We start from the raw sequence: 25,593 nt of genomic DNA on the forward strand, positions 1-25,593 counted from the left end.
ACCCTTGCTGACTTGGTGATTGGTAGTTGATTATGTGAACTTACTCTAAACTTGTACTACTATTAAATTATTTGACATACGTACTCAAGAATTTGTTAGATGTCATTATTGCGAGTTAAGAGCAGACTTGGTGGTACGTACATAAAAATTGATGTTAGTTAAAGTACAGAACTGAAAGAAAAAACTCGAGAATATCACTTTTGTTCACATATTCTCGTATTCGTTTTGGTTGAAACAGTAGGATTGAGCAGAAAACAGACTTTCCTTCGGCATACAATGGATAACCAAGTTGTCTACAATTTGACACTTGTTCTTTCATTTGCATTGGCATGCTATCTTATGATCAATTATTGCATGATAAAACATATTTCAGGTCACAAAATTGTGTTGAGCACAACATGGGAAGAAATGCCCACTGACTGAGTCTGCAAATTAAGTTTGATTTGATAAACAATCTCTGGAAACTACTAATTAGCTTGGATATCTTACTGGATTTGATGCTCAAAGTATTTCCTTTTTCTTCTTTGATGTATCTCTCATTTAATTGTTTGATCATTTTTCCTTCTAAACATTTGTGTATATAGATAGAGTTTAAAAATGCTGAACATAATTCAAAATCTTCCATTGAGTTAACTTGCTTTCATTTATGTATTACTGTTTCCATGAAATTGAGCACAGATCCAAAACCTGAACATCTACATGTGCATCTTGATGAATTAACTTCATGATATGTTGAAGCACCCCCCATTCCCCCTGCTTGCATATCTATTTTATTTTATTTTATTTTGATCCTCTTCAAAATGGGAAATGTGCAAGATTAGTAGCTCTTGCAACTGCACCTGCAAAGGAGTTTCAACATCTGGATCTTGGCAACCATGAATTAATAACAAAGGGAAAACATCTCAAGAAATGTACAAAATTAGAGATGCTTTGGATTTGGAGAATTGGTTGGTGGTTGTACTACTGTTTTGCACACATTACGTTCACTTGTTTGTAGAAAAGAAAAAAATACTTGTGATTTTTAAGTAATTTGAGATGTTTTGTTTCACATGGAGACTTAAGCAGGTTTAGGTGCTTCTAAAATTATAAGTTTTAACTGTTGCTTAACGCAAAAAGAGGAAAAGTTGGTAATTCTGAAATAAAAAAGTTAATCTGTAATCCTCATCAAATAGCTGTAAAATATGAATTAAACGGTTCTGGTTCATGGACATTATTCCACAACAACCAATTCAACATTTCTCTCTTAACTGGCATTCTCATAATTAAATATTTTTTCCAATAAAAAGCTTATGCATGAAGCACACGTTGCTGAAAGTATATACGCGTAAAATAAGAAGAAAAAAAAAAATAAAAAGCTTCATACATTAAAAAATGATCCTACATTTTTACTTCCTTACATTAAAATTTTTTCTTAAGACGTAAGAATTTCTCAAAAAAAAATTAAGAAACAATAGGAATCCGCTACAGACACAATAAAAGAATTAGAAATATAATCAACGGTGACATTGGCCTCATAGAGAAGATTAGATTATTCTACATTAAACAACTTCTTCAGACATATGCTTGTCTATTTTCAGTTGTTTAATCCTTGGCCAAAACATATCAAACAAAACCAAGTTCTATATATCGAGCACTGCCAAAGATAAACAAAAACATGAACATGTACAGAAAATTAAGAGCATGGAAAAAAGTATGAAAATTGTTTTGAACAAAAAAGGGACTCAGAATATGGGTGGTGATATAACAGGATGGTCGGCAAGGCCCAAAAGAGGCCAATTACGACGAACGAGACCTTTAAATCAAAATCGTCACTGTCCCTTTTGTGTTTCAGCGACTAAGAATCAAAATAAGTTCATATAAAAAATTAGAAGCAAAAACATGTACCCCAGATGCTGAATAACGAAAATGGGGATAAAAATACAACCTTTGCAGAAGGAATGAAAGAAACACTTGAATCAATTAGGTTTAAAGATCGATTGCAACACTGCGCTTCCAAATCGTAGAGCTAGCTAGGGTCTTAATGAGAACAGCTAAGACAATTGGGCTTGTTCTGCAAATAAAATTTCAGAAAATACTACTAAAAGATAATTAATAGTAATAATCAAAACTATATTAATTAATAGAATAATCAAAACTGCTTTTTAAACAAACAGATCAGTTTGAAAATTCAGTAATAGTTTCATTTTTCTTTTATGTTTTCAACCATAATTAAAGTATTAGTATTATAATAGCACCAAAAATATAAAACTTTTTACCTACATATGGGTTCAAATTATGAATGACAAAATATACCTGATCCTATACATATTTGTAAATTTTTTTACAAGTGGGGTGCAGATAATTATTCATAATAATAGAATTGAGTACAAGAAAACCCGCAAATTTATGTGGATATCGATTGCGGGTACGGGTAAAGTACCCAACCTCACCGTGCACATATTATATTATATATATTAATATAATTAATATATGTTATATATAATTTTTATAAAATAAACTCTATTTTTTATGACTAATATTCTAAGTCTTCAATCTCTAAAAGTATGACTATCAAAGAGTAAAAATCCTAATCGCTACGTTGAATGATACAAGATAGTGAAAATTCTAAATCTTTAATTAGAGTTATTATTAAGTGATTAGAACATTAATTTTAACAATTGGTACATTAAATAATTATCTTTGTAATTTTATTTATTTACGACTTGAGTTTGGATGAATCATTATTATGTTTGTTTGTTTTTAATATTATGTGTACATAATTTTATGTTTGAATTTACTACTTGAGTTATTTACTACTTTTAATGTTATGTTTGAATTATTTAAGAATGAATTTTTACTATACTTGTAATAATTTTAATTAAATTTTTATTGATTTATTATTATTATTATTATTAATCTTATACATAAGTAAAGTATAGATCGTGTGAGTGCAAATATAAGTATATAGATACTTAGTGAGCATGAGGGTCAAGATTAAAATTATTATCCACACAAGTATGAGACTGAATATGGGTATATTTTTAAACATAGATATGAGGACGATTACTATAGGACCCTACCCATTGTCATCCCCAATTCAAATTCAACTGTATATAGCCAAATTGACATTAATCGAATTAAAGAAGTTAAATTAATTTTTTGGTCTTCTAATTTATTTTTAACCTTCATTTTGGTCCTCTATTTTTAAGGGTTCAATTTGATCCTCTAATTTTTAAAATCAATTCAATTTGATCTTTGTCTAAATTAATTTGAGTAATCTGTCTAAATTTGGTCTAAAATCGTCACTAAGTGATTTTAATTAGCCACATAGAATTTTTTAACACCATTGACCCAATTTAGATGGTAAAATTAAATTGAATTACTTTTAAAAATTAAAAGACCAAATTAAATTCCAAAATAATTAAAGAACCAAATCAAACCTAAAAAATAAATTAAAAGACTAATAAACTAATTTAACCAATTTAAAAACCTTGTGGGACTCACTGATTATATTATAGGCACAATGTACCCAACTTATGTTTGTATACTCATTTTGCGCTTCGTAATTTCGAATATTTACGTCAATATATATTACTAATTTAAGCACATTTATTAATTAAGGTGCGTTTACAATACTTGCACCAAAAGAAAATCGCTTATTATATTATTACAGCATCAGTGATATTTGTTTCGGCTTTTTTGCTCTATTGATACACTTTTTTATAACGATATGTACTCCAGGCACACTGCAAATTATAGCACAATAATTTATAACTTTTTACTTGCCTTTTGAGCAGACTAAATCTTAATGATAACATAGAAACACTGCATTAGGCTGAAAACCATCAATCAATCACCACTACAAAATTGAATTGCTATAACGAGTGGAGAACCAGTACATTATACACAGGTAAAAATTCGAGACTCCAAGCAGAGAATAGAATTCTGTAAGGTTGTCAAACAAATGCTAAATTCTACATTCCTACTCAAACGAATGTTACACAAGCCATCAGAGTATGTAACTTTCTCAGAGCAATCAATCGCGTATATTCAACACTTGCATCCAAACCACAATGATTGCATTGTCATTCTGATGGCTTCATAAGATACCAAGGAACTATAACATGAAAAACTAATACGCCCTTCACTCTCAGCTTCTGTTGATTCTACTTATTTCCCCAGGTCTGATGCGTGAATCGATCGTTGATAGGATCTGTGGCATTGACATGCCTCCCGAAACAACAATCTCTGCAATTTGAAACATATTCAAGCATATGTTGAAACTTGAGTGAATGAATTATTATTATTATGAAATAACAATTTCTATAATTTGAAACAAATTCAAGCATATGTTGACACTAGTGTAGTGGATTATTGTTATTGCTATTCTTGTTAGTTAATGTTATTGTTATTCTTGTTCTCCTTATAGTCCTTGTGATTATTATTAGGCTTAAATATGTTTTTGGTCCCTATAAGTTACTACTTTTTCGTTTTTGATCCCTATAAGTTTATTTTTCTAATTTTAATCTCTGTAAGTTGACACATTTGCAATTTTGGTTCCTGTAAAATATTTTGTTCATTTTTTGTCCCTGTAAGTTTGTATTTTTTCAATTTTGGTCCCGGTATGCACGAATTTATGGAGACTATAAATGAAAAAATTAAAATCTTAAAAAGAGCTAAAATTGGAAAAGCACCAACTTACAGGGACTAAACTTAGAAAAATGAACTTATGAGGACCAAAAATGTAAAATGTTAACTTAAAAAGTAACCAAAAACATATTTAAGTCTTATTATTATTAGTCCTAATAGCAGTAGTAGTTGGCGTGTGTCCAAGAGCATTGATATCCCAACAAAAACACACACATACAGCCATATATACACATCATTGCCTGCAACTTGGAAGTACATGAGCTAGCCTAGAAAATGATACTTACACATCAAAAAATGATAATTACACATGCCATGATAGGTATGCATAAAATCTAGATAGTATGTTGTACTAGGATCAGAGTGTCATCTAGAAAATGTAGAAAAAAGCATGTGAAGAACATCAGACTATGTGTAGGTAAAACAATCATTACTTGTTGAGTGCCTACATATTCCAAATTTGCAAGACCAAAAACCTATAGTTCAAATTTTAGTGCACCATGAATAGAGAGAGAACCACAGAAAGGAAACTCCGTAAACAAACTATCTTTGTAATATAACCACAATGCAAAATAAATATGCCTGATTTGACTTCTATTAATTGAGACTTTGAGTAAATATAAAAGAACTACTCACCAATTCCTTCACGAATTGATAAGTTTGGCCTAATGACATCCTTGGTGTTGACAAGAAATATATCACCAATATAAAGATGATTTGTAGGAACATAGACACAGCATAACTCCTCATCTCCAGAATAGTTCTGTAAAAAAATATTTTTTTATTAAAAAAAGAGAAATAATTTCAACATGCTATGTTGTGTAAAATATTTATAAACACAGATAATCAACGACAGTTGACCACAAACCAGTCTCATCCAACTCACAGCATCAATTTCTTATCCATATGGAAACTTTCCTATAGCTTAATGTATATATGGCTTTTAAAGATAGACAACAATTGGAAGAAAAAAAAAACATAAAAAAATGCCAAAATCTAAATAGCAAACAACATCAGAATAATGGATCTTGGATGCCAGGAATGCAACAATAAGGAGCAATGATAATTGCCTCAGCCATGCAAAGAGTTCTTATTCATAAACAGATGGGTAAAATGTAAAATAATAATTCTATTATTTATCAAATCAAGCCAAACAAGCATTAGTTGTACATACTTTGTATTATTCATAAAGTAAAGACCATTGAACCTGTATATATCAACCAAGCAAGACAAAGATTAGCATCCTATCACTCTCAGAAAGCATGAAGCAAAAAAATTAGTCAAAACTATTTTTCTTCCATCCAGATTGACACATCTCCATCAGAAAATAACTAAAATTACAAGTAACAATAAACTATTAATTAAAGTAGTAACACCAGGGAATCTTAATGATACTCCAATTCAAGCAATGACGTAAGTAAATGTTCTGAAATTAAAAGCCACCAAACATGGAAGTATCACAGAAACCTGAAGGGTAACAGATGAGGTGATGAATCCAAATGCATATTCTCCAATACGTGGATGCCGAATGATGGCTACTTCTTTGAAGGCTTGTGTATTTTGATCTGTGACAATATGCATTTTAGCATAAACTTTTCTCACCCAATATTTCATTCATGCCAGTATCACAATTAAGAGTTAAATGTTGGCAAACACACACCTGGAGAGATAGCAGCACTAATCTGCTTGGAGGCATTATAAATATGACGAACAAGTGGCATTCGCTTGATAAACCACTCCCCAAGGCCCAGGACAGAAGCACCCAACCATGATGACATGAAAACCCCGACCAAGAAGATGAAAGTTATGGAAGTTATGAATCCAAGACCTGACCAAATATTAGCAAATAATTTCAACATGTTTCAAACAGTAAAATCAATTGAAAAAATTTTGTTGCTCTAACATTTCAACTTCAAATAATCCAAACCTCCCCTGGGCAAAAAAAAAAAAAAATAGAGAAGAAAAAAAATGAATATTATGAATATAACTTCATTCATATATGCATCCAAGAAACAGAATACTAAATAGCCATATTTTTAGCAGCCTAAAGTGAAAAAGAGATGATTTTCTTAAAACAATCCCTGCCACAAGACAAAATAAGTTGTTGACAAAAAAAAAATGAACTTTGTTACAATCTTTACATAAGTAAAGGTTAATTATGAAATATCATAAAACATAGGAACTTACCAAAAATATCAATTCCAAGCTGAGCATAGATAGGAGAAAAAAATCCATCCACGAAATGAATAAACCACCATGTTATATAGAAGGTAATTGCAATTGGAAAGAGAATGACACTGCAAAAAAACTAGCAGTGAGATATCACCAATTCAACAACACAGAAACAAAGGACCTTGCAATTAAAAAAAAAAAAAACAAAGGACCTTGTGAATCAGAAAAGGACAAAGCAACCACTGGTCCAAATATAATGCAGCAAATCTTAGATATGTACAACCAGAGAGGGGTATACAGGACAAGAAAAAATATTCTTAGGAGCAAGTATTCACTACTAAATCATCATTGATGACGTAAAGTCCATCTATTTCTCCATCATGGTGTCCTTTTAATTTAAATCAAGTGATGAGATAGCAATGAGATTGTTACATATTTTTGTGGTACTTATGTTGAGAATTGTCATAAAAGAGTGCATAGTAGTTACTAGTGTTCAGTAAGTGCTTTGGAGATTTATAGTCTCTAGATTATAGAATCCAGGATTTTCATTGAATTAAGGTTTCCCTATAAATAAAAAGTGTCACTTGGACTCTTTGATATAACTAGGAACTATATATCCTCCCCTAATAGTGAGGAGAAGTAAGAGCTTTCCATTGTTCAGTAGCTATTATGCTCAGTAACTTTCAGAGTGCAATGCAACACCATAAAAAAGAAGATGCTAGTAGAAATAAAATGAAGATAAAAAAATTAAGAAAATAAACCAACACTTCAAAGAATATAAGGCATACAAAGGGAAAATTCATTCAGGAAACAAACAAGATCATGTGTATGAATACACAATAGGTATTATATATCCATACTTGACAACAAGATAATTGGACAGAAGAAAGAATAGCGTACCATCCAGTCATAAACTTTTTTGATGCCCAGCTTCTAACAACTTTGTAAAAAGTCTACAAATAGACACAAACAATAAAAAATGGGCAATCTGTGAGACAAATAGTCATGAAGGCAGAGTAAATACAGAATATATGCAACTAAAAGAATTCGATAACTCTTCTTCCGTATTCAAAACCAAGAAAACAAAAAAGAACATTCACTTCAAATATATACTGCTAAAAAAAATTCTTGCTCCATTATACAGTTTACAATATTAGCACTAGATAAATAGCTTTTTCATTTTATAGCCAATTTTACTATCCCTTTACATTTTGAATACAATTTGATGAATCATGATACACACTGCTCATCAAAGAGAAACTACCAATTCCCCAATTCCTAACTGGTTCATCCCCAAAAAAACCTCAATCCAAGTGAAGGGAGAAACTTTCGAGTAAATCCCCAAACCCAACAAATTCAACAGAGTCCAGATTGAGCGAATTGGAGAAAAAAAGAGGAATCAAAAACGAATTGCGGTGGAGAATTGAAAACCCTAATTGGGGGAAGAGATCACCTCGCGTCCGGAATGATGCGGGGACGACGCCGACGACGATGGCTTGGGGGAAGGGGAGACGGCGGCATCGCCGGCGGGGGTGTCGGCGACGGGGATGAGAAGCTCTCGATCTCTGTCTCTAGTGGTGATGGCCATGGAGGACATCGTTTCGGAACGGAAAACCTCTTTCTGCTTCTGAAACTATTGTTTTCTTTCTTTGTGGGCTTCGCCTTCCTTCTTTCTCTTTTCTCTCTCTCTTTTTTTTTTTTTTATAAATTTTATTTGCTTCAAATATGTTTTAAGTCTATCTGTCTTTGAATATTCCAGTCCATGACTATGTATACAAATCATACTCGTTTAAATTAAGTCTTTATTTATTATAAAAAAAGAATTATAGCCTGTTTGTTCCTATTTGCGTGAAATTTGTTGTCAACAACAGTGATTCAAGTTGTTTGGTTAATTTCTAGAAGTATTAGTACATATTTTTAATTTAAGCTTTATCAGGAAGAATTCCTGTTTAATTTCTATAGTGTGACCATTTTCAATTTTGTCCCCTTTATTTTATGTCATTACTAGTGAAAAAAATTGTATTTGCCTGAACTTGAAATTTATATAACACAATAAAAATGCATTAGCACAATAGTGATTTATTTATAGAAAAAAGTCAAGATAGAGAGTAATGGGAGTTTGGAACTTTAAAATTAAAAAAGAAAAATACTTTTTAAATTATAGTGATTTATCTAATCAAGCAATTTGACATGGAGTTCCAACATTACTTTGTTTGGTGCTTGGCTCCTTATCCTCTGCAACTTTCCTAAGAAACATAAATTTGATATATTACTATAGAAAACTTTTTTTAAAAAAAATCTTATTATCTATAAAAAAAAAAGATATGGGAAGAAAACACATTAATAAGAACAAAATTGTGATTATTCTTCTACGATAGTGATGCTATGTTGATACTTCCTCCTCTTGCATGTCATTGATATGTTGAATGGATGTTTTATATTGGACTTCCTGCCTTGATGCAAACAAAACTGTGATCATAACTCATTGTTGTCAAAGGTGATTTCCAGCACAACAAGCCTTCTTTTCTCTCTCTTTCTCTTTTATATTTCTTCTTCTTCCTCTTTTTCACGATGATCTCCACCCAGATTGATAGCCTCCAAGAAGAAGAAGAAGAAATATCATCCTTATGAGGTTTGCAATCAATAAAAAACAAACCAAATAAAAATTGAAGTAGTAAAAAACAAAAGACTAGAGATTTAGCAAAATAAAGTCTTCGGGGCTCCTATGGATCTCATCTCTTTGCAAAATCCATTTTCTCCTTTTCAAATCATAGCCTCCCTCGTTGGATTTGTGAAAGGTTTTAAGATCACAATTGCTTTGATTTTGCAATCAAATCACAAATAGAATTCAACAATGAAAACTTTAGAATCAAACATCATTGGGATATTATATTATTATAAACACACCCCCCCCATTTCTCGTAAATGAAAACCTTACATTCCATCCTTTAACAACAACATCATTATCCCAAACTTAAGGTGTTTCAAGATCACTTTTAGGTATATCTTAGTGTACCCCAAATTAATGTCATCTCGTTTCTAACAATACTAGCGTCTAACACGTTGGGCCACCTAGTCTCCATCACAACAAAAGGAATATTCGTGTAGCCAACAACAACGTAGATAACAGATTTTAGTACTAATCCTAATGATGAAGTCATTTGAAAGTTAAATAAATGTTCTTGAAAGAGCTCAAGTGAAGAGGGAGAAAGGGAGAGAAGAAATTTTTTAACTGTATTATTGTTATAATCCCCAACATATTATGACATTATCTCTACTTAAAAAATAAATATAATGTGATATAATTGATGCATATATAATCATGGGTTATCCTCACTTAACTACAACAAATACTCACAAATTGAAGGAACGATTTGGATATTTAGTCATTGAATAAAAATTCAAATTTGAAAGTTTTGTTCACCGTAACGCGCGACTGAAACAAGGAAAGTAGAAACTTTTGATCATTGGTTGGTTTCCTTTGAGATTTAACGGCGTGTATTCGAATTCAGATTTAACGTTTGTTTTATTGGTTGGTTGGTTCCTTTGAGAAGAAGAATGAGTGGGGGCGAGAAAGAGGCTATGGCAGAAGTGAAGGAGTGGCTGGTGAAGACGTTCGAAGGCGCTGGGAAATCCGTTCCGGAATTCGAATACACGCCGCGCAGCGTCAAGCATTTGAACCATCTCATGACTCTCTCCAAATCCAAAGACGAAGCCGCGCGCCTCGTTGCTCGCGATTTCCGCCTCAAGGCCTCCGAGTACCGATCCCAAGGTTAGGGTTAGGGTTAGGGTATTTGACCATAGGCATTGCTTGATCACGATGCAATTTTAGTTGGATTTCAAATTCTGTATTGTAATTCACCAAAAAAAAATTAAAATTCTGTATCGGAAGTTGTTGGTTTTGGTTTTGGTCTCAATGTCATAATTTGGTAAATCCCAGATATAATTATCGAGACACTTATGAAACATTGAATAAGTTATATCCAATTAGTTAAAAATTATAGCCTTCAGCCGTGGAAACATTTGAGCATTGTCAATTTTTAAAACCATCGATGCCGATTATGATTTGATATTGCAGCTGCAAGGATTAGGGAGATTTTGGAGAATTTGGGATTGGCACAGGAGAGCTTGCCTTCTAATGTGGTTACATCCGCACAAGTTCTTGCGAATGTGGCCAACTTGTTGAATATAAGAGATACTGAAATGAGTAGGTGTGTTTTGTTTACTTTCACCATTGTTGTTTTTTGTTTCTGCATCAATATTTGAAGTTTGAATATTGAACTCACCCCTGGAATCTGTGTTTAGCTTTCTTGTGGCAATGGGTGATATTTCCTTGAGGAAGACTGAAGTGGAGGAAAAAAGGGCCGAAGTGAACAAGGAATCCAAGCTTCTACTTGATTATACCAGAAAGGCCATAGCTAGGCTAACATATTTAAAAAGGTACATTTTCAAATTAGCTAAGCAGGGCTTTAAATTCTATTGTCAAAATTGCAGAAAATTGTAGGTATATAATTGTAGGTGTGGTGTTGTGGAAGCCACCAAAACTGCAATATAAAACTATGTAATTGAGTGTTTTTATGTATTCATGATGTGTTTTACATTGCAGTTGCCTTGCAAGTTTTGGTTGCATTGTGGCAATCACGACCTAATGCAGTTGTTACGCCCACTGCAACTGAGATATTGCAGCTGCATTACATGATGTCTCCGCAGATATTATATTCAGCTTTTTGGCATAATATACTCTCTTGTTATCGGTTATTTTGCTAAGTTTGCATGAAGTAATTTTTATGCAGAACACTTGCTCAGTTAGAAGACGAGGTTGCTCCATGTGAGGCTCAGAAGGAAAGTTGGGAGACAAACTTAAAAGTAATGGCTGCTAAAGAAAGACAGTACAACCAACAATGTGACAACTACAAGGTATGGTGTCTTTTTTTTTCCTCCTTGTGGGGGGAGGGATGCTCGATAAATAAGATCTTCGAGGTGAGATATATGTTGGGAATGTATATGATATATTGGGTTGGATGTGGATTTATCTTTAGCACACAAGAGATATAAATAGAGAAAAGAAAAGGATGGGAATGAGAACAACCAGAAAATGTTGTAGAAATCTTTAGTCGTTGAGGAAAAAGCAATAATCCCATACCCATTAAACCTCTTTTATACTATGATGCTTATGATATATTATCCCTTGAGTTTGTGCACTTTTGATCAAATTTTATTTCTTCTGATATTATGATTCCTTTTTTGATCTCCCTTGATGATTTTCTTCAACATCCTTTCCGATCTCCCTCTTCTCCTTTTTCCTGTGCTAAAATCCATGTAATATACTCTTCTAACTGACACCTCTTGTAGCCTTCTTTGTACATATCCAAACCACTTGAACCGATTTTCTATCATCTTTTTCTCAATGGGTGCTACACCAATATTCTCTTGTATAACGTCATTTCGGATTCTCTCTTTTCTTGTATGATCACACATTCATCTTAACATTCTCATTTCCTCGTTGGCTGCAGTCACTGATATTTATGACAGATTTTTGGCTAACTGCCATGTGCCCCTGCCACCATTAATAAATTAATAAATAACATTGAATTGTTGTACTCTTCATGTTATTCTATCATGTTTTTTTTATACTTCTGATTCTTATCTTTTTACATGCTAAATAACATTTGGTGCAGAGAATGCTGGATCGTTCTGGTTATACCCCAGAGGTTAGCCATGGGATTTTGGTTGAGATGGCTGAGCATAGAAAGGAGTTAGAGAAGAAGACTAAGCCCATCCTTGATACTCTGAGGAGTTACCAAGATTTGCCTCCGGTATTTCATTTTTTACATGCTTTCTGTTTGTTATAATTCTTGACTCTTTTAAAACTACGTTGTGTTTATTCTTACATTTCTGTTGATTGGGATTGTCCAGGATAAAGCTTTGGCTGCCTTAGCAATTGAGGATAAGAAGAGGCAGTATGCCGATGCTGAGAAGTATCTTGAAGATGTATTGCAGTCAGCTCTTGCTAGTTCTGAGTGATATAGTACTATAGTTTTTTTTTTTGTTTTTTTGTAAATTTGCTTGCTTTTAAGATTCTATTTTTCAACCTTGCTAAAGATGTGTATGGAGAAGTGTGTTACGTAAGTTGGCTTTGCTTGGATTGAATGGGATCAGGTGCAGTTGTATTTTAAATTGCACATCATGCAGTCATCGTTCAATTCTCAGGAAAAATTGTTGCATATAATTCTTTGATTCTTTCATATTTTATCTTAAAATCAAAATTTTGAATGGTGAGTATCACAATTGCAGAGAATCCTGAACCTTGCTATGCACACAATACTGTTATGTTAGTTGCAATATCATGTTTACTCAATAATAATGATGTTTGGTAGTAGTAGTACTGTAGTAGTCATCCTAAGATCACAAGAGCCTTTAGCCCTAAGAGGAGTGTTAAACACATTTTGCAGAGGAACAACTTTCATTAATAATGGTAAAGCACAAATTACAGTACAAATAAAAAGCTGGAATGAAATCCTATATTTACTAAAAAAAAAAAAAGGCTATTAACCCACTGACCTACAACAACCTCTTGCTCCTATAACAAATCTTCATATTTGTGAAACACTTATAAATTATGTTAGATTTACAATAATCAATTTAAATTGGGATTCAGAGAAAGAACAATTTCTTTTATATTCTTTATAATTAAGTCATGTCTTAACATTTTTTTTTTCAAATAATCAAAATTTTATTATATATTTTAAGCTTTTATTTATATGATTCAAATGATTTTTGTTTATTTTTAAAGACTTCTAATTACCTCGAAATTTGACTGAAAAGTAAAACCTTAATTACAATAGTATTTTAAAAAAAATCATATCACTATTAAATAGTGACGTGATGTGGCATACAATTAATAATGGCACCTTTTATGGTATTTCTTTCACAGGGATATCGACTTGTCATGCAATCATTTAAAAATTATAAACTATTTTTAAATTTATAAAAACTCAAATTAATGTTTTTTGTTGAAAAATTAAATCTAGTAAAATTAAAATTTGTAAGAGATTCAATTGCCATGCTTATTGGTTTAGGCTACACGTGCAATATGAGATTGGATCCAAGACCCGATTTTGAGAACTCTAGGATGATGAGCATTAAAGACCAAATTCCTGCGTGAGACGGGTCCAGGTAATGGGCTTAGATACATTTACTCTAAAATCATTAAAGTAATTAAAATAATTATGGTTTATATTGAAAATTTGAAATGCTTTGAAAAGTATTTTTTATACTAAATAGTTGGTTCGAATCTAATCTGATTGACAAAATAAATCAAAATTCAATATACCACTCAACCCATATTTTTTAATGGGTAATAAAATATGAGCATTCATGCATTACAAAGACTCAAATGATATATATATCTTCTATCTTCATGCATCGTGATCTATTTTTTTAATAGTTTCAATTCGGGTTAGAGCTAAACACATTGTCACCCTAGAAAATAGTAATTGATTAAAGTTGCATGCCTATAATTCCATCTCTTTTCCACATTTTCCAATAGCTTGAAATTAGCATGTGCAATATAGGTAATCCAATGGCATGAGTATCATTATACTACTTCCATCCACTTCCATCCCATATATCAGAAACAAAAGGTAATTTTTTCTTGCTAAATTTATTTTTTATCCCTAATGATTACATTCATTTTCCCATAAAAGTGGCGTCTTTATTGAGCTATCAATAAAACAAGGTAAGCTTATTGGTTGAAAAATTATCTTTTGAAAAGTAATCATGGATAGTCATGGAATATAATTAAAATTTATGATAAATTAACTAATATGATTACTTTTATTGATCTTGATGAATTAGATAATTGTTTCTTATATTCAGGATTGAAAATAGTATTATTCTAAGACAAAAAGCTGTTCATAGCAAAATTATGCGACTTCTGCAGCCAAGGGGTTCAACTCTTCTTTCTTTTATCAATTGAATGACTCCTTATATACAAGGTGAAGATGCTGATATCTAAAGGCTGTATACATGTCTCAAAATATGTAATCATAAATTTACAATTACCTCCTCAATCAATTCACCTAAAACTAGGTTCTCTACTTCATTGACAACTTGCTCAGCTTCATCTGCGGAAAATCCATGCCTCCAACCCCAGTTCCATATTCCGTTTATCAGTCCATTGTTGCTCTTTATATCTCTCTCCATCATTGCATAGATATTATCTGAAGCTAGTTTTTCACTGTAAGATGTTAGATGCTCAATGGCACTATAGACTTCATCAACCAACCTCCCTAAAGAGATGTGATATCTTGAATGCCCTGCACAAGTTAGCAACAAAGGGTGAACTGCTTGTGTCCCCTGAAGGCTTTTTCGCTCAGTGAGTTCATTTGCACAATCTAAATAAAGTCTGAGATTGGCTATTTCCTTAGTTTTACTTCTTGGTAGGATCTTGGGACAGTCAACATCAAGATTGAGGAGCTCTTCTGCATGTCCAATAAATGACTGACTAGTTAGAAGCAAATATTTTAGCTCAGAACTGTCTTTGTCAGGCTCACGATCGGTTTCACTGATATTGGTGATGCTATGAGCTTCCTCAGCAGGGATAGAATCATTTTCATGTTCAGACTTAAGCATCAAAATATCATCACTTGAAGAACCCTGGCTTTGCTCACAAATTTCTGCAATATATCAAAAGGAAGATATATAAGTTATGTAAAGATATACCTGCTATGTCATGATTCATGAAGAAAATTATGATTTAGTTGAGTTTTATATCCATGCACTCTTGGTGCAAAAAAAATTACACTATAGAAATCATGGTAGGTATGACTTTTAAGGTAGTTATTGTACAGGCCAATAAACTTACCATCGATGTATAGACTATAGACGATTTTCTCTTTATATATGAGCTGTTTATCCATACTTTTTTTTCTCAAAAACATTACATGCATAACCTCTCATCATGTAATCATTTAATATGTGGCACTAATGATGCTAACTTGAGAGAAATTTACCTCTAATCTTATTTGCAGATGCATCTACTTCTTCATGCTCCACCGCAAGATCATCTGTTATTGTAGTGATTATTCTAATCTCAGGGCAATCATCTTTACAAGAAACATCAAGACTATCTGCTTCTTCTGGTCCTAACTGTTCATCCCGTTCAGAAGAATAATGAATTAAAATTCAGATTTAAGGCCTTCATTCATGGATTACTAACCCAAACTCAATTTTCTTACAGATGGTTCAATACTGTTACATTCACTAGAGACAAAAAATGAGAGCAAAAGTAAACTTACAACTGGTTTAGCCGCTTCAGGCTCAGCAACAGCAGGCTTTTGCTTCTTCATCTGATTCTTTTTCTGCTCCTTGGAATTGGTATTACTGATCTTTTGACTCTTTGGTTTTGAGATGGTGTTTGAATTTGAAGCAGTGGTCTTCCTGTTGGGAATCTCATTCTTGTCAATTCTGGACCCACTTTGTGGCTTCCTCAACTTTGTACTTGTAGAGCTAATTTCTCCTTGATCTTGAGATTTCGTCACAACTTTGAGTTTTGGAACCTCACCGCGTGGGATAAGGCTTTGTTGTTGTTGTTGTTTGGGTTTTGAAGCCTCCTTTTCTGATAGCTTTTTACTAGTGGTAATGGTCTTTACCTTAGCTTTTTTATCAACAGTTTCATTTACATGTGATTTGTGACTGACATGACTATGCAGTTTTACCTTACCTCCTGGAGCTTTCTCATTTTCAATAGGCTTGATTTCTTTTTCCTTCAGCTCCACAACCTCGCTGAGGAGCTTAGTTCTTTCCTCTTTGGCAAGCCTTTTGGATACATGTTCTTCCATTTTCTTTCCCATGTTGGTGGTTGAGCCTTCTCTGTGTTGGAATACTTTGGAAGGGACAAATTTTGCTTTTAGATTTCTAAGGGATAACTCTTCTGGAGGAACAACATGCTCATAACTTTTCACACATTCTCGATATGGAGTACACCGAGGTTTCATAAGTACAATGGGAGGTAAATCACCAAAATGTTTGTAATGTGGATCAATGGAATGATGGACCTGAACCTTAGGCTCTCTGACAGGACTCTTTAAAAGTCCATTGAAATGAGTAGTCTCAAGAATTTCCTTCAAGGTCATCTTATGTTCTAGATTAACCTTCCCAACATTTTTTCTTACCTTAGGCATATCTATGTCAGATACAGGCCTCTTGTGATTCAGAATCTTTGGACTCTCCAACTGTTTCTGTATAACAGCTGGAAATGATCTTGAAGAGGCTTCTTCCAAACCCATCAGCTTGGCAACCAGATTGGATCCTCTTTCTCTCCTTGAAGTTGTTGGTGAGAACGAAGAAGAATCAGAAAGCCTATCATTCCAAGCCACAGAAGACTGGCTTGAGTTTGTAGAGCGGAATGTGGATGCTGAATCCAACCCTTCAGTGGTTGTGAACAAATTTTGCCTAACCAGGCTCTCTTTGATCACTTTCTTAAGCTCCTCATTGCAACTACTTGAAGAACCATCAGCTGAAGGCCAACGCCTTTGGAACCCCATTGGATAACTCTGTTCACCAAAATGATCACAATGTGTAGTTCTATCAATCACCTTGGCATCAAATTTGCCTCTTTCCGGTTTTTCATTTTGTCTTCTCTTCAAACTAGCCATGTGTTGTGAAGCCTCTTGCACCTTCCGAAGCATTAGTAGAGACTCTTGCAGGTCAAGAGCCCCTTTTAGCAAATCTTTTGCTATATCTTCAGACCTTCCATCATACCTAAGACCCCTAGACCATGAATCAATCATGTTGTTCAACCTTTGAGCCCCTCTGGATACCTCCATGAGCTGCAAGGATGATGGATCAAAAGACCTTTCTGTAGATCCTTTTGAAACCTTCTCTTCTTTGTCTTGTTTGTTTGCCAAGGATGTCTCAGCCGGCCTCCTATTTTTTGTCTTTTCCTTCATTTTCTGAGAACTGGTTCTGTATTTCCTTATTGCCCCACACTCAACAACCCCTTTTGGATCATCACATGTCATGAATGGTCTATACATGACTGAGTCTTGAGGGGGATATTCTGTCACAGAAATTTCATCAACAAACTGGGAGGCTAGTAATATTCTAACAACCAAAACAAATGCCAATTGTTATTAAAATGTCACAGAAGACTTACATGGTCTTGTCCTCTAGGATCTCACAGTTTGTCTACATCAGACAAAAATAAGGCTTTTTTGTTGTCCCACTGAAACATGTCCAATTAATTAATTAGTCCTCATCAAAACAACAATTCTAGCAAAACAAAGCAGGTAGATCAACATAGAAACAAACAAACGGTCTCGATCATTAGCACACTCGAATATTGAAAATTAAACTATTTGCACATGTTTCTAATTGGATTCATGAAGCAAGCACAGAAAGAGAGTTGGAGATCTGTAAGTAATTCTCCACCGAAATCAGAATGGACCCAACTTTGAAATGATGCCAAAAACTCTAACTTTAATCACTCATAATCATAATTTTCACTAATCCAATGGCAAGCTTAAATATTTTTGTGATTCATACTCCATTTTTTCTTCTCAAGATTAATAAAAAAATACACTTTTTTTTTTGTTTCTCCTCAGAGTTGATGATGTAACCAAACATTCACCATCCCCAGTTTTCATCCTCAAAACTCACAACAAAGAAGTAAAAAAATGCAACAGTTGAATCCAAAAATAAGTAAGAATTCATGGTTTCATGCTACACTTACCCTTGATTTTGTTTCAACTGTTCATCACTATCAGCAGCACCAATCCCAAACCCAGATGAGAAACTCATGAAAAACAAAGAAAACATTAAGAAAAAACAGAAGTTACATTTACGGTGAGGAAGCCAGGAAGGTTTAGAGAAGCTTCATCCAAGGGAATGAGGTGCAAGAAGGAGACTCAGATCCACATAGGAGAAACAAAACAGTTAAGTGGGAGCATTGACTTTGTGATTGTGAGAAGGGTAGATAGATAGTAGTAACATTGAGCTTCCAAAAAAAAATAAAAATTGTGTGTGTGTGTGTGTTTCTGCTTAGAGTCTTAGTATTGTTCAAAGGATTTTGTTTTGAGACAAGAAAATCACTGAAAGATTATGATGTGAAAAATGGCAGCAAATGGCTTTGGTAGTACACAATGGTTGCAGAGTGCCAAAGAAGCAAAGCAAAACCTGTTTCAAAAGCACCCGGGTCAGACAGTCACAGAGTGGAAAAATGGCTCCACGCAAACCAGTTGATGAAAACAAAAAAAAAATTGGTACTTCTTTTTCTTCTAAAGTTATCATGTCATTATTATTATTTTAAAAATCAAATTACCACAAAAAGGGTGTTTTTATGAGGCACTTTTTGAAAATGAATTAATTAATAAATAATGTAGTTAGAAACCTGGTCTTCACGGCACTTTACTGTTATGAAGATTGAGATTGGTCAGCTAGGGGCCATTGATTAAGGTTAAATTCGTTATCTGCTGTCATACGTAAATGATTGGCTTTATAATATGACATTTTTTTTTATTAATGAGATTATAGTAATATGACATCTGAAGCATGCTAAATGCTAGCATAGTGCATACGGTATTCATATATTAATAAAATGTTTTTGATATACTGTGAATTATTGAATAGAAGGAACTATTGAACCTTGCCTCCTACTTCTTATTTCTTATTTCTTTATTTTATGTGAATCGAAGGTTTTATTATTATCTTTTGTCGCGTAGCTTGACATAAAAAAAGTGTCTTAAAATACTGCAGATGCAGATAATAATTGATACAAACGACAATATAAAAAAAAACTAGGAAATGAGCAATCCATCTTAACCTAATTAATAATTATTACTAGTTTTACTAAGTTGTGTTTATCTTGGTATTGAAAAATAAATTATCGTTATTCTTAATGAAATGTATAAGTTTTAATGAAATATATAAGTATCCATTAGATGGAAACTAAGAATAACCATTAAGTATTGAAATCTATTTAAAAGTAACATACATGGACTTAGTAATCGAACTCTTAATCGCATTAGTTAAAATTCATATATATATATATATATATATATATATATATATATATATATATATATCAATTGCATTTAATGATTTAGATTTATTTAACTTTAAATAAGAGTCACAAATGTTACATATTAATGTGACTTTTTTTATTGGTCACCACATATCAACGTGAGTTGAAATATAGTTTAAACTTTTAAGTTGTTTTAAAATTAAAATTTGAATAAAAGACAAATCCGCCAGCAGATTCTTAAAAATTATGAAATGTCTTTAGAGAGGGAAACAAGTTGCTGATTTTCTTGCAAAAATATGGTCTTCAATCTAGTTATGTGATAATAGTGTTTGATCAAGCTCCTAGTTTTATTCAATATATAATCTCTGATTTTGGTTTTTAGCCCCTTTGTATCACTAATCAAATCCTTCTTGATTGTAACATTTTTTAATTAATTTTATTATAATTATTTTTTATTGAATTTTTTAGTCACTGGTTACATATATATGTGTGTGTGATAAACATAATTCGTGTGTAATAAGTAAATATAAAAAGAAAAGTATTATAATTGTTAAAACTTTCTGTTGTTAGTCAAATGCTTGTCTGGGTGAATTCTTAATTACTAAAGATCCACTTGTCCCTACGCGGCAACTAAAGTCTAAATTTGCCGGCATATAACTCCATCTGCTAACCAAATTCTCAAGATTTAATGCTAATATGAAGGAATTATTTGTATTAAATTTTTTGACTTATGGTCTCAATCTCAATCATCCTATGAAAACTAGTTTTCCATCGGTAAATTTGGAGAAATGTTTTTTTTTTTATATACTTTTGTAACATTTCCTTTCTCACATTTGATTTAATTTTTTTATCTTGCATCCCCAAAACTTACATCAATTAATATGATGTTGTTCTAGTTTAACGGACTAATAGTTTCAAGTTTAATTATAGATATGCAATTATTTTCTTTCTTATATAAAAAATACTAATAATTAATTTTCATTAGTAAACACATAAATATGTAAATGTACTAAATATTTTAAAGGAATAGTTTTATTGTTGCAAAAATTTTATTGTTTATAATAATTTTATTCGGTTCAAGTAGAATTATCTTTGGTAGAGGAGGATACATTATGTATCATAAAAAAAACTTTTTTCTGTAAACTTTATAATTTGTAATTCAAAAAAACAAATTTAAGAAAAATAAAACATAAAAGAGGACTGAAAAACTTGTGCGTAGACCTGTTTTTGTTTGACAAAGGCTTGATGAGGGCATTTGGTTCACCGAACCGAAAGCAAACCAATCCATTAATTCATTGTTCACACACCTCATATGAACCTTTGTACCACTTATAATAATATTCATTAAAGGTGAAGTGTTACTACTAAGTACTAAGTATTGTATTAGTTGAAAGACATATAACCCCACCCACATCTTTAATGTTGAAAAATTCCTAATTGCATGTTGTCATGCACAGTGATTCATACCTATAAAATTGTTTCGTCATTTTGCAGAGCATATATATTAAAATAATAAGTAATGACAAGTAGCTAAATCAACCAACCAAAAGTCCCTAAATAATTAACAACATACCACGGGAAATTTGCCGGCAAGTAATACTGTACAATTTTTACAAAATAATACAAAAGAAACATTTAATCAAAACATTAATTTAGTATATTGCATTTTTACATTAGTGACCACAATACATGTCTGGTTTCAATTAATAAACACATGTATGTAATATTTTTCGTGTCAAATTCTTTACATATATAAAGACGTTGAAGCTTTATTATAAATTAGCTTTAGTGTGATGCATGTTAATCTTTCACTAGAATTGTATCAAAATTCAAACACACAGTTATTCTAAATTTGAAAATTCCATATAAACACCTTATTAGTATATGTTTACTAATAAAACTTAGTCTAACCCAATGTATTCAATATCATAAGAAACCATAGAAAATAAATAAGAGAAAGTTTTTTTTTTGTTAAAAAAAAGTTTTACATTTTCATACAAAAAACTCTAATTACCACCAGGTTTTGTTTCCCTAAATAAGTCACTATCTACAATCAATTCGAAGTTTTCACCCTTCGACTGAACTTCACCTGTATTTTACACCTGTCAGTTGGTACCCTCAAGGCTCAAACAAGCTATTCAAATGGCTATTTTTTTTTTAAATTCAGTCACAGGACTCTTGTTGTATTTCACAACTCTGCACTTGGTCCCTATAATAAATGTAACTGAATCTCACCAGTTTTTTTTTTCCTTGTTTGGTTGTAAATTTGAATTGAAGACAGTGTTTGTTATTTTAAAAAAGGGTACAACTTAGAGTTCAATGCTCCGGTACTCTTAAGCAAGACACTTAAACCGACAAACTGAGCTCAGAATTATGGTAGTTGCAATTCAATAATCGTCTATACCTAATTAATTATTATTTATTCAAGCATCAAAGTACTTTTTTTTTCGTACAACTTAAAAAAAATTAATTTACTAGTGAAACCTCACTACACCGTAAGGCCCCTAATAAAGATATAAAAATCCAAATTAACAAGAGTATTTGTAAAATAATATTAATATTAATAAAAGAACATCTTGGTACTAAAGAGTGATTAGTCCGAGTAGCAATAAAGTGGATTTGTTTAAGCAATTGATCAACATATGAATTGTAAAAAACAATAAAGTAGTTGAAAGGAAGGCCAGTGTCTTCAATTCTCTGAAGGGGTTAGTCACAGTGAACAATTGCATATACTCTTTACAAACATATGCATAAATAAATAAAAAACAAAAACATCTCGATTATCTAAATAAGATTACAAATTTACCACTAATAAATGGTATCAATTATGTTATCCCAAGGCAATATTTTAAGAAAGTGTTTGCACTTCCCGCCTCATGAACGGACATTGTTTTATAAAAGCAAAAATTACAGCGATGGGGAAAAAGTGACTGTAATTGCAACTGAAATGGATTTAGACAAACAAGGAAAACAAAAATTGACGTGTAAGCTTGGCCCATTCCTCAATTATGGTGTTCAATACTAAAATGAGTGTAGCCTTTTCGCTACTAAATACAACCACTATTTTCTGCTTTACACTGTTAACTTTTCCTTATCAAACCCCCATCATCTAATTCAAAATTTTCATGTTCTGTCTACTTCTGGCGGTTAAGCAAATGGAGTGAAAGCATGAAAGAGGAAAGTATCTTTAATTTTAAATTTGTGGTTAATTAAATGTTACCAATATGATATCATGGATTTTAGCAAATACGTATCTCAGTGTGACAATCAAGACAAAAGGAAGACTAGTGTAGTGGGTAGTATAGTATATAGATGGGTCACAACACAATAGCTAATTAGCTACCAACCCCTTTCATTAAATAATTTCAGAATAAACAAAGCAATTCTCTTTTGATGTCCAAAGTTTCTCTCACATCTATAGAAAAACGCCTTCAAAATCCCTATCTACAAAATTTGAAATTTAAATTTAGAAGAAGGATAGGTGGTAACATTTGCCATGCAATGTGTTGAGTACCATTGTGTCTTGTCAAATGGAGCTTGTGCAGAGATGCTGCATGAAATACATTTGCATGAATTTGTTTGTTTGACTCAAAAATTATAATATGGGACAAGGGGCAAGCAGGCAAGTGTGCATGATCAAAGAGACAAATAAGAATAATTTCAAAATAAAATAAAAAATTATACTTCCTCTCTTCCATTATACTTGTCATCCTAAATTATTTTATGAAAATTAAGAAAAATTAATAAATAAAAAGAGAATAATAATTTTATAAAATTAATTTTATTATCATTAATTTATTTTTATAAGTAAAAAATAATTAATAATATATTAAAAAAATAAAATAATTATTATTTTAAAATAATTTTTTTTATCTTGTTAGATAATTATTATGAGAGGAAGGGAACAGTGAAAAAGAATGTTTAAAAACTCTTAACTGGATTGAATGATGGTGAACACGGATTCTCATACACATGGTCCCACTCGCACAAAGAAAAAACAATAAAAAGCCAGCTTCTGCTGCTCCTTGTATTTTTGTGACCCATGATGAGTGTTGGAATGAGACATCTTGGTATCTAGCTTGTCCACTCAATGCTCGATTTGATACTTTTGTAGGCTTTCATTGTTTTTATGTAAGTGTATGGATATGTTACATAATGTATGCATTTATGAAATTTATTGTTAATTACATAATTAAATTATTAATTTGGAGCTCCGTCTTTCCATGAGGCAGCATGTGAATCATATGAGGGAAATGATTTAAAATTGTAAAATAATCATGGGTAATTAAGATAATGATAGTCAGAGAGGTTTAGGAATTTCACTGCTGATCATTAAAGCCAAACAAGGTGGTTGTTAATAAGTCAATAATGATTGTTTAATATTTTTGTTGTGGCTATCCTTAGTTCAATGGCTAAAGGTTGGCCAATGACCAATGCTTTGTGTAAAAACTTAGAACAACTGTAACTTGTAAACTTATTGAATAAGACGTACTATTGCTAAATTCAACGGTTGATTCCCCACTTATAGCTTTCCCTGAATTCTGGCTTAGAAGGAGCGTGGAGGGGACAGGCAGTGTAGGTTATGGTTGAGGAGTTTGATTTTGATATAAGAATTATAAAGTCTTGGGCAAATAAATAAATAACAACAGTGTCGTAAGAATAGAAGGGTTGATATAAGAATTATAAAGTCTTGGACGATACAATCTAGTCTACACTATTATGCTTGATCATGTGGATGCAATCTAGTCTACACCACCCTGTATTTTGGGCCTATACAAAGTCCAATAGCCTAACAATGAGAGTTACTATTGGCCCCATTGTCATAGCTAATGGCCTCTACTAACACCTTTTTTTTTTCTTTCAAAAAATGTCCTTTGCACAAAAACACAATTTCGTTGTATAACTGTATAACAAAATCATGTTTCTATGTAATGGAGGGTGCAAATAAAAAATACACAACAGAAACATGATTTCGTGATACAGTTATATAACAAAATCATGTTTCTGTTATATTAAAGGGGTAAAAAAAGTAACAACAAAAATACAATTTTGTGGTATAACTATACAACAGAATCATGTTTTCTCTGTTCATTAGAAGAGGTGTTGAAAAAATGAACAACAAAAATATGATTTTGTTATATTGTTTCAACATAATTATATTTCCGTTGTTATTTCAATGGCAGTGGTGTGTGGTGTGGACAAAGTTATAGAGGTGGCTTTGCGATGGCACGATGGTGGTTGGATCGTGGTAAAGGGGGTCGTGCGCACAAGGGAAGGGGAAAGAATGTAACAACCCCGCTCCCCCTCATCGCTATGATATTATTATTCTAAACCGTGTAAATTTTAATTTTTTTATGAAAACTCTGTTAATTTGTTTATAAAAAATGAGAATAAATTTTTCGCGATATACGTTCACCAAACAACGCACAAATACTTAAATGAATATATATAAATATATTAACTTAGTACTCATCATTCATATGAAGGAAGGTAAATTAGTTCATACATATAATTAAATTTATAATTTACATCCTTAATTCAAAAAGAATTATAAAATAAGTTACAGAGGAGTTGATTAACAAAATACAACTCTCTCGCAAAATAATTCCAACATCATCATGTCAACGTGATAGTTCCAACAAAAGAATCTCACTCCTCGTAATCTACTACTGTCCACATGCTCCTACGAATGAAGGTTCACGATCATCATGGGTATCAATCACACAGTACAAAAATTGCAAGGGTGAATTTATTACAAAAGAAACCGATAA

At 32.1% G+C, this 25,593-nt stretch overlaps 3 protein-coding genes and 1 non-coding gene across 5 annotated transcripts; 1 reads left to right on the top strand and 3 right to left on the bottom strand.

Moving 5' to 3' along the window:
- Window positions 1-1,717: 1,717 nt before the first annotated feature.
- LOC113002210 (small nucleolar RNA Z43) lies at window positions 1,718-1,817 on the bottom strand. The gene has a single exon (XR_003267754.1). It is a non-coding gene; the product is annotated as a small nucleolar RNA Z43 (small nucleolar RNA).
- Window positions 1,818-3,858: 2,041 nt separating this feature from the next.
- On the bottom strand, window positions 3,859-8,449 carry LOC100305375 (uncharacterized). Its single transcript, NM_001251314.2, has 7 exons — window positions 8,252-8,449; window positions 7,699-7,751; window positions 6,814-6,923; window positions 6,287-6,454; window positions 6,094-6,191; window positions 5,263-5,389; window positions 3,859-4,227 (listed from the first exon to the last, which is right to left on the bottom strand). Exons 1-7 carry the CDS (start codon window positions 8,393-8,395, stop codon window positions 4,130-4,132), a joined length of 798 nt encoding a protein of 265 aa, NP_001238243.1. The 5' UTR covers window positions 8,396-8,449; the 3' UTR covers window positions 3,859-4,129.
- A 1,721-nt stretch (window positions 8,450-10,170) lies between these two features.
- LOC100786040 (HAUS augmin-like complex subunit) lies at window positions 10,171-13,025 on the top strand. Its single transcript, NM_001255429.2, has 6 exons — window positions 10,171-10,570; window positions 10,877-11,009; window positions 11,104-11,238; window positions 11,592-11,715; window positions 12,477-12,614; window positions 12,715-13,025. The coding sequence occupies exons 1-6, from the start codon at window positions 10,357-10,359 to the stop codon at window positions 12,820-12,822; spliced, it is 852 nt and encodes a 283-aa protein (NP_001242358.2). The 5' UTR covers window positions 10,171-10,356; the 3' UTR covers window positions 12,823-13,025.
- A 1,698-nt stretch (window positions 13,026-14,723) lies between these two features.
- On the bottom strand, window positions 14,724-19,048 carry LOC100797863 (uncharacterized). 2 transcript variants are annotated; one of them, XM_014777861.3, is made up of 5 exons: window positions 18,639-19,048; window positions 17,957-18,025; window positions 16,098-17,860; window positions 15,813-15,948; window positions 14,724-15,476 (listed from the first exon to the last, which is right to left on the bottom strand). In XM_014777861.3, exons 3-5 carry the CDS (start codon window positions 17,835-17,837, stop codon window positions 14,845-14,847), a joined length of 2,508 nt encoding a protein of 835 aa, XP_014633347.1. In that variant the 5' UTR covers window positions 17,838-17,860; window positions 17,957-18,025; window positions 18,639-19,048; the 3' UTR covers window positions 14,724-14,844. The 2 variants fall into 2 exon arrangements, with proteins under 2 accessions (XP_014633347.1, XP_006583385.1); XM_006583322.4 differs by having other exon boundaries at window positions 18,533-19,048.
- Between the last annotated feature and the right edge of the window lie 6,545 nt (window positions 19,049-25,593).

The sequence above is a fragment of the Glycine max genome, chromosome 7 (genome assembly GCF_000004515.6).
Source record: "Glycine max cultivar Williams 82 chromosome 7, Glycine_max_v4.0, whole genome shotgun sequence".
Classification (NCBI taxonomy): Eukaryota; Viridiplantae; Streptophyta; class Magnoliopsida; order Fabales; family Fabaceae; genus Glycine; species Glycine max.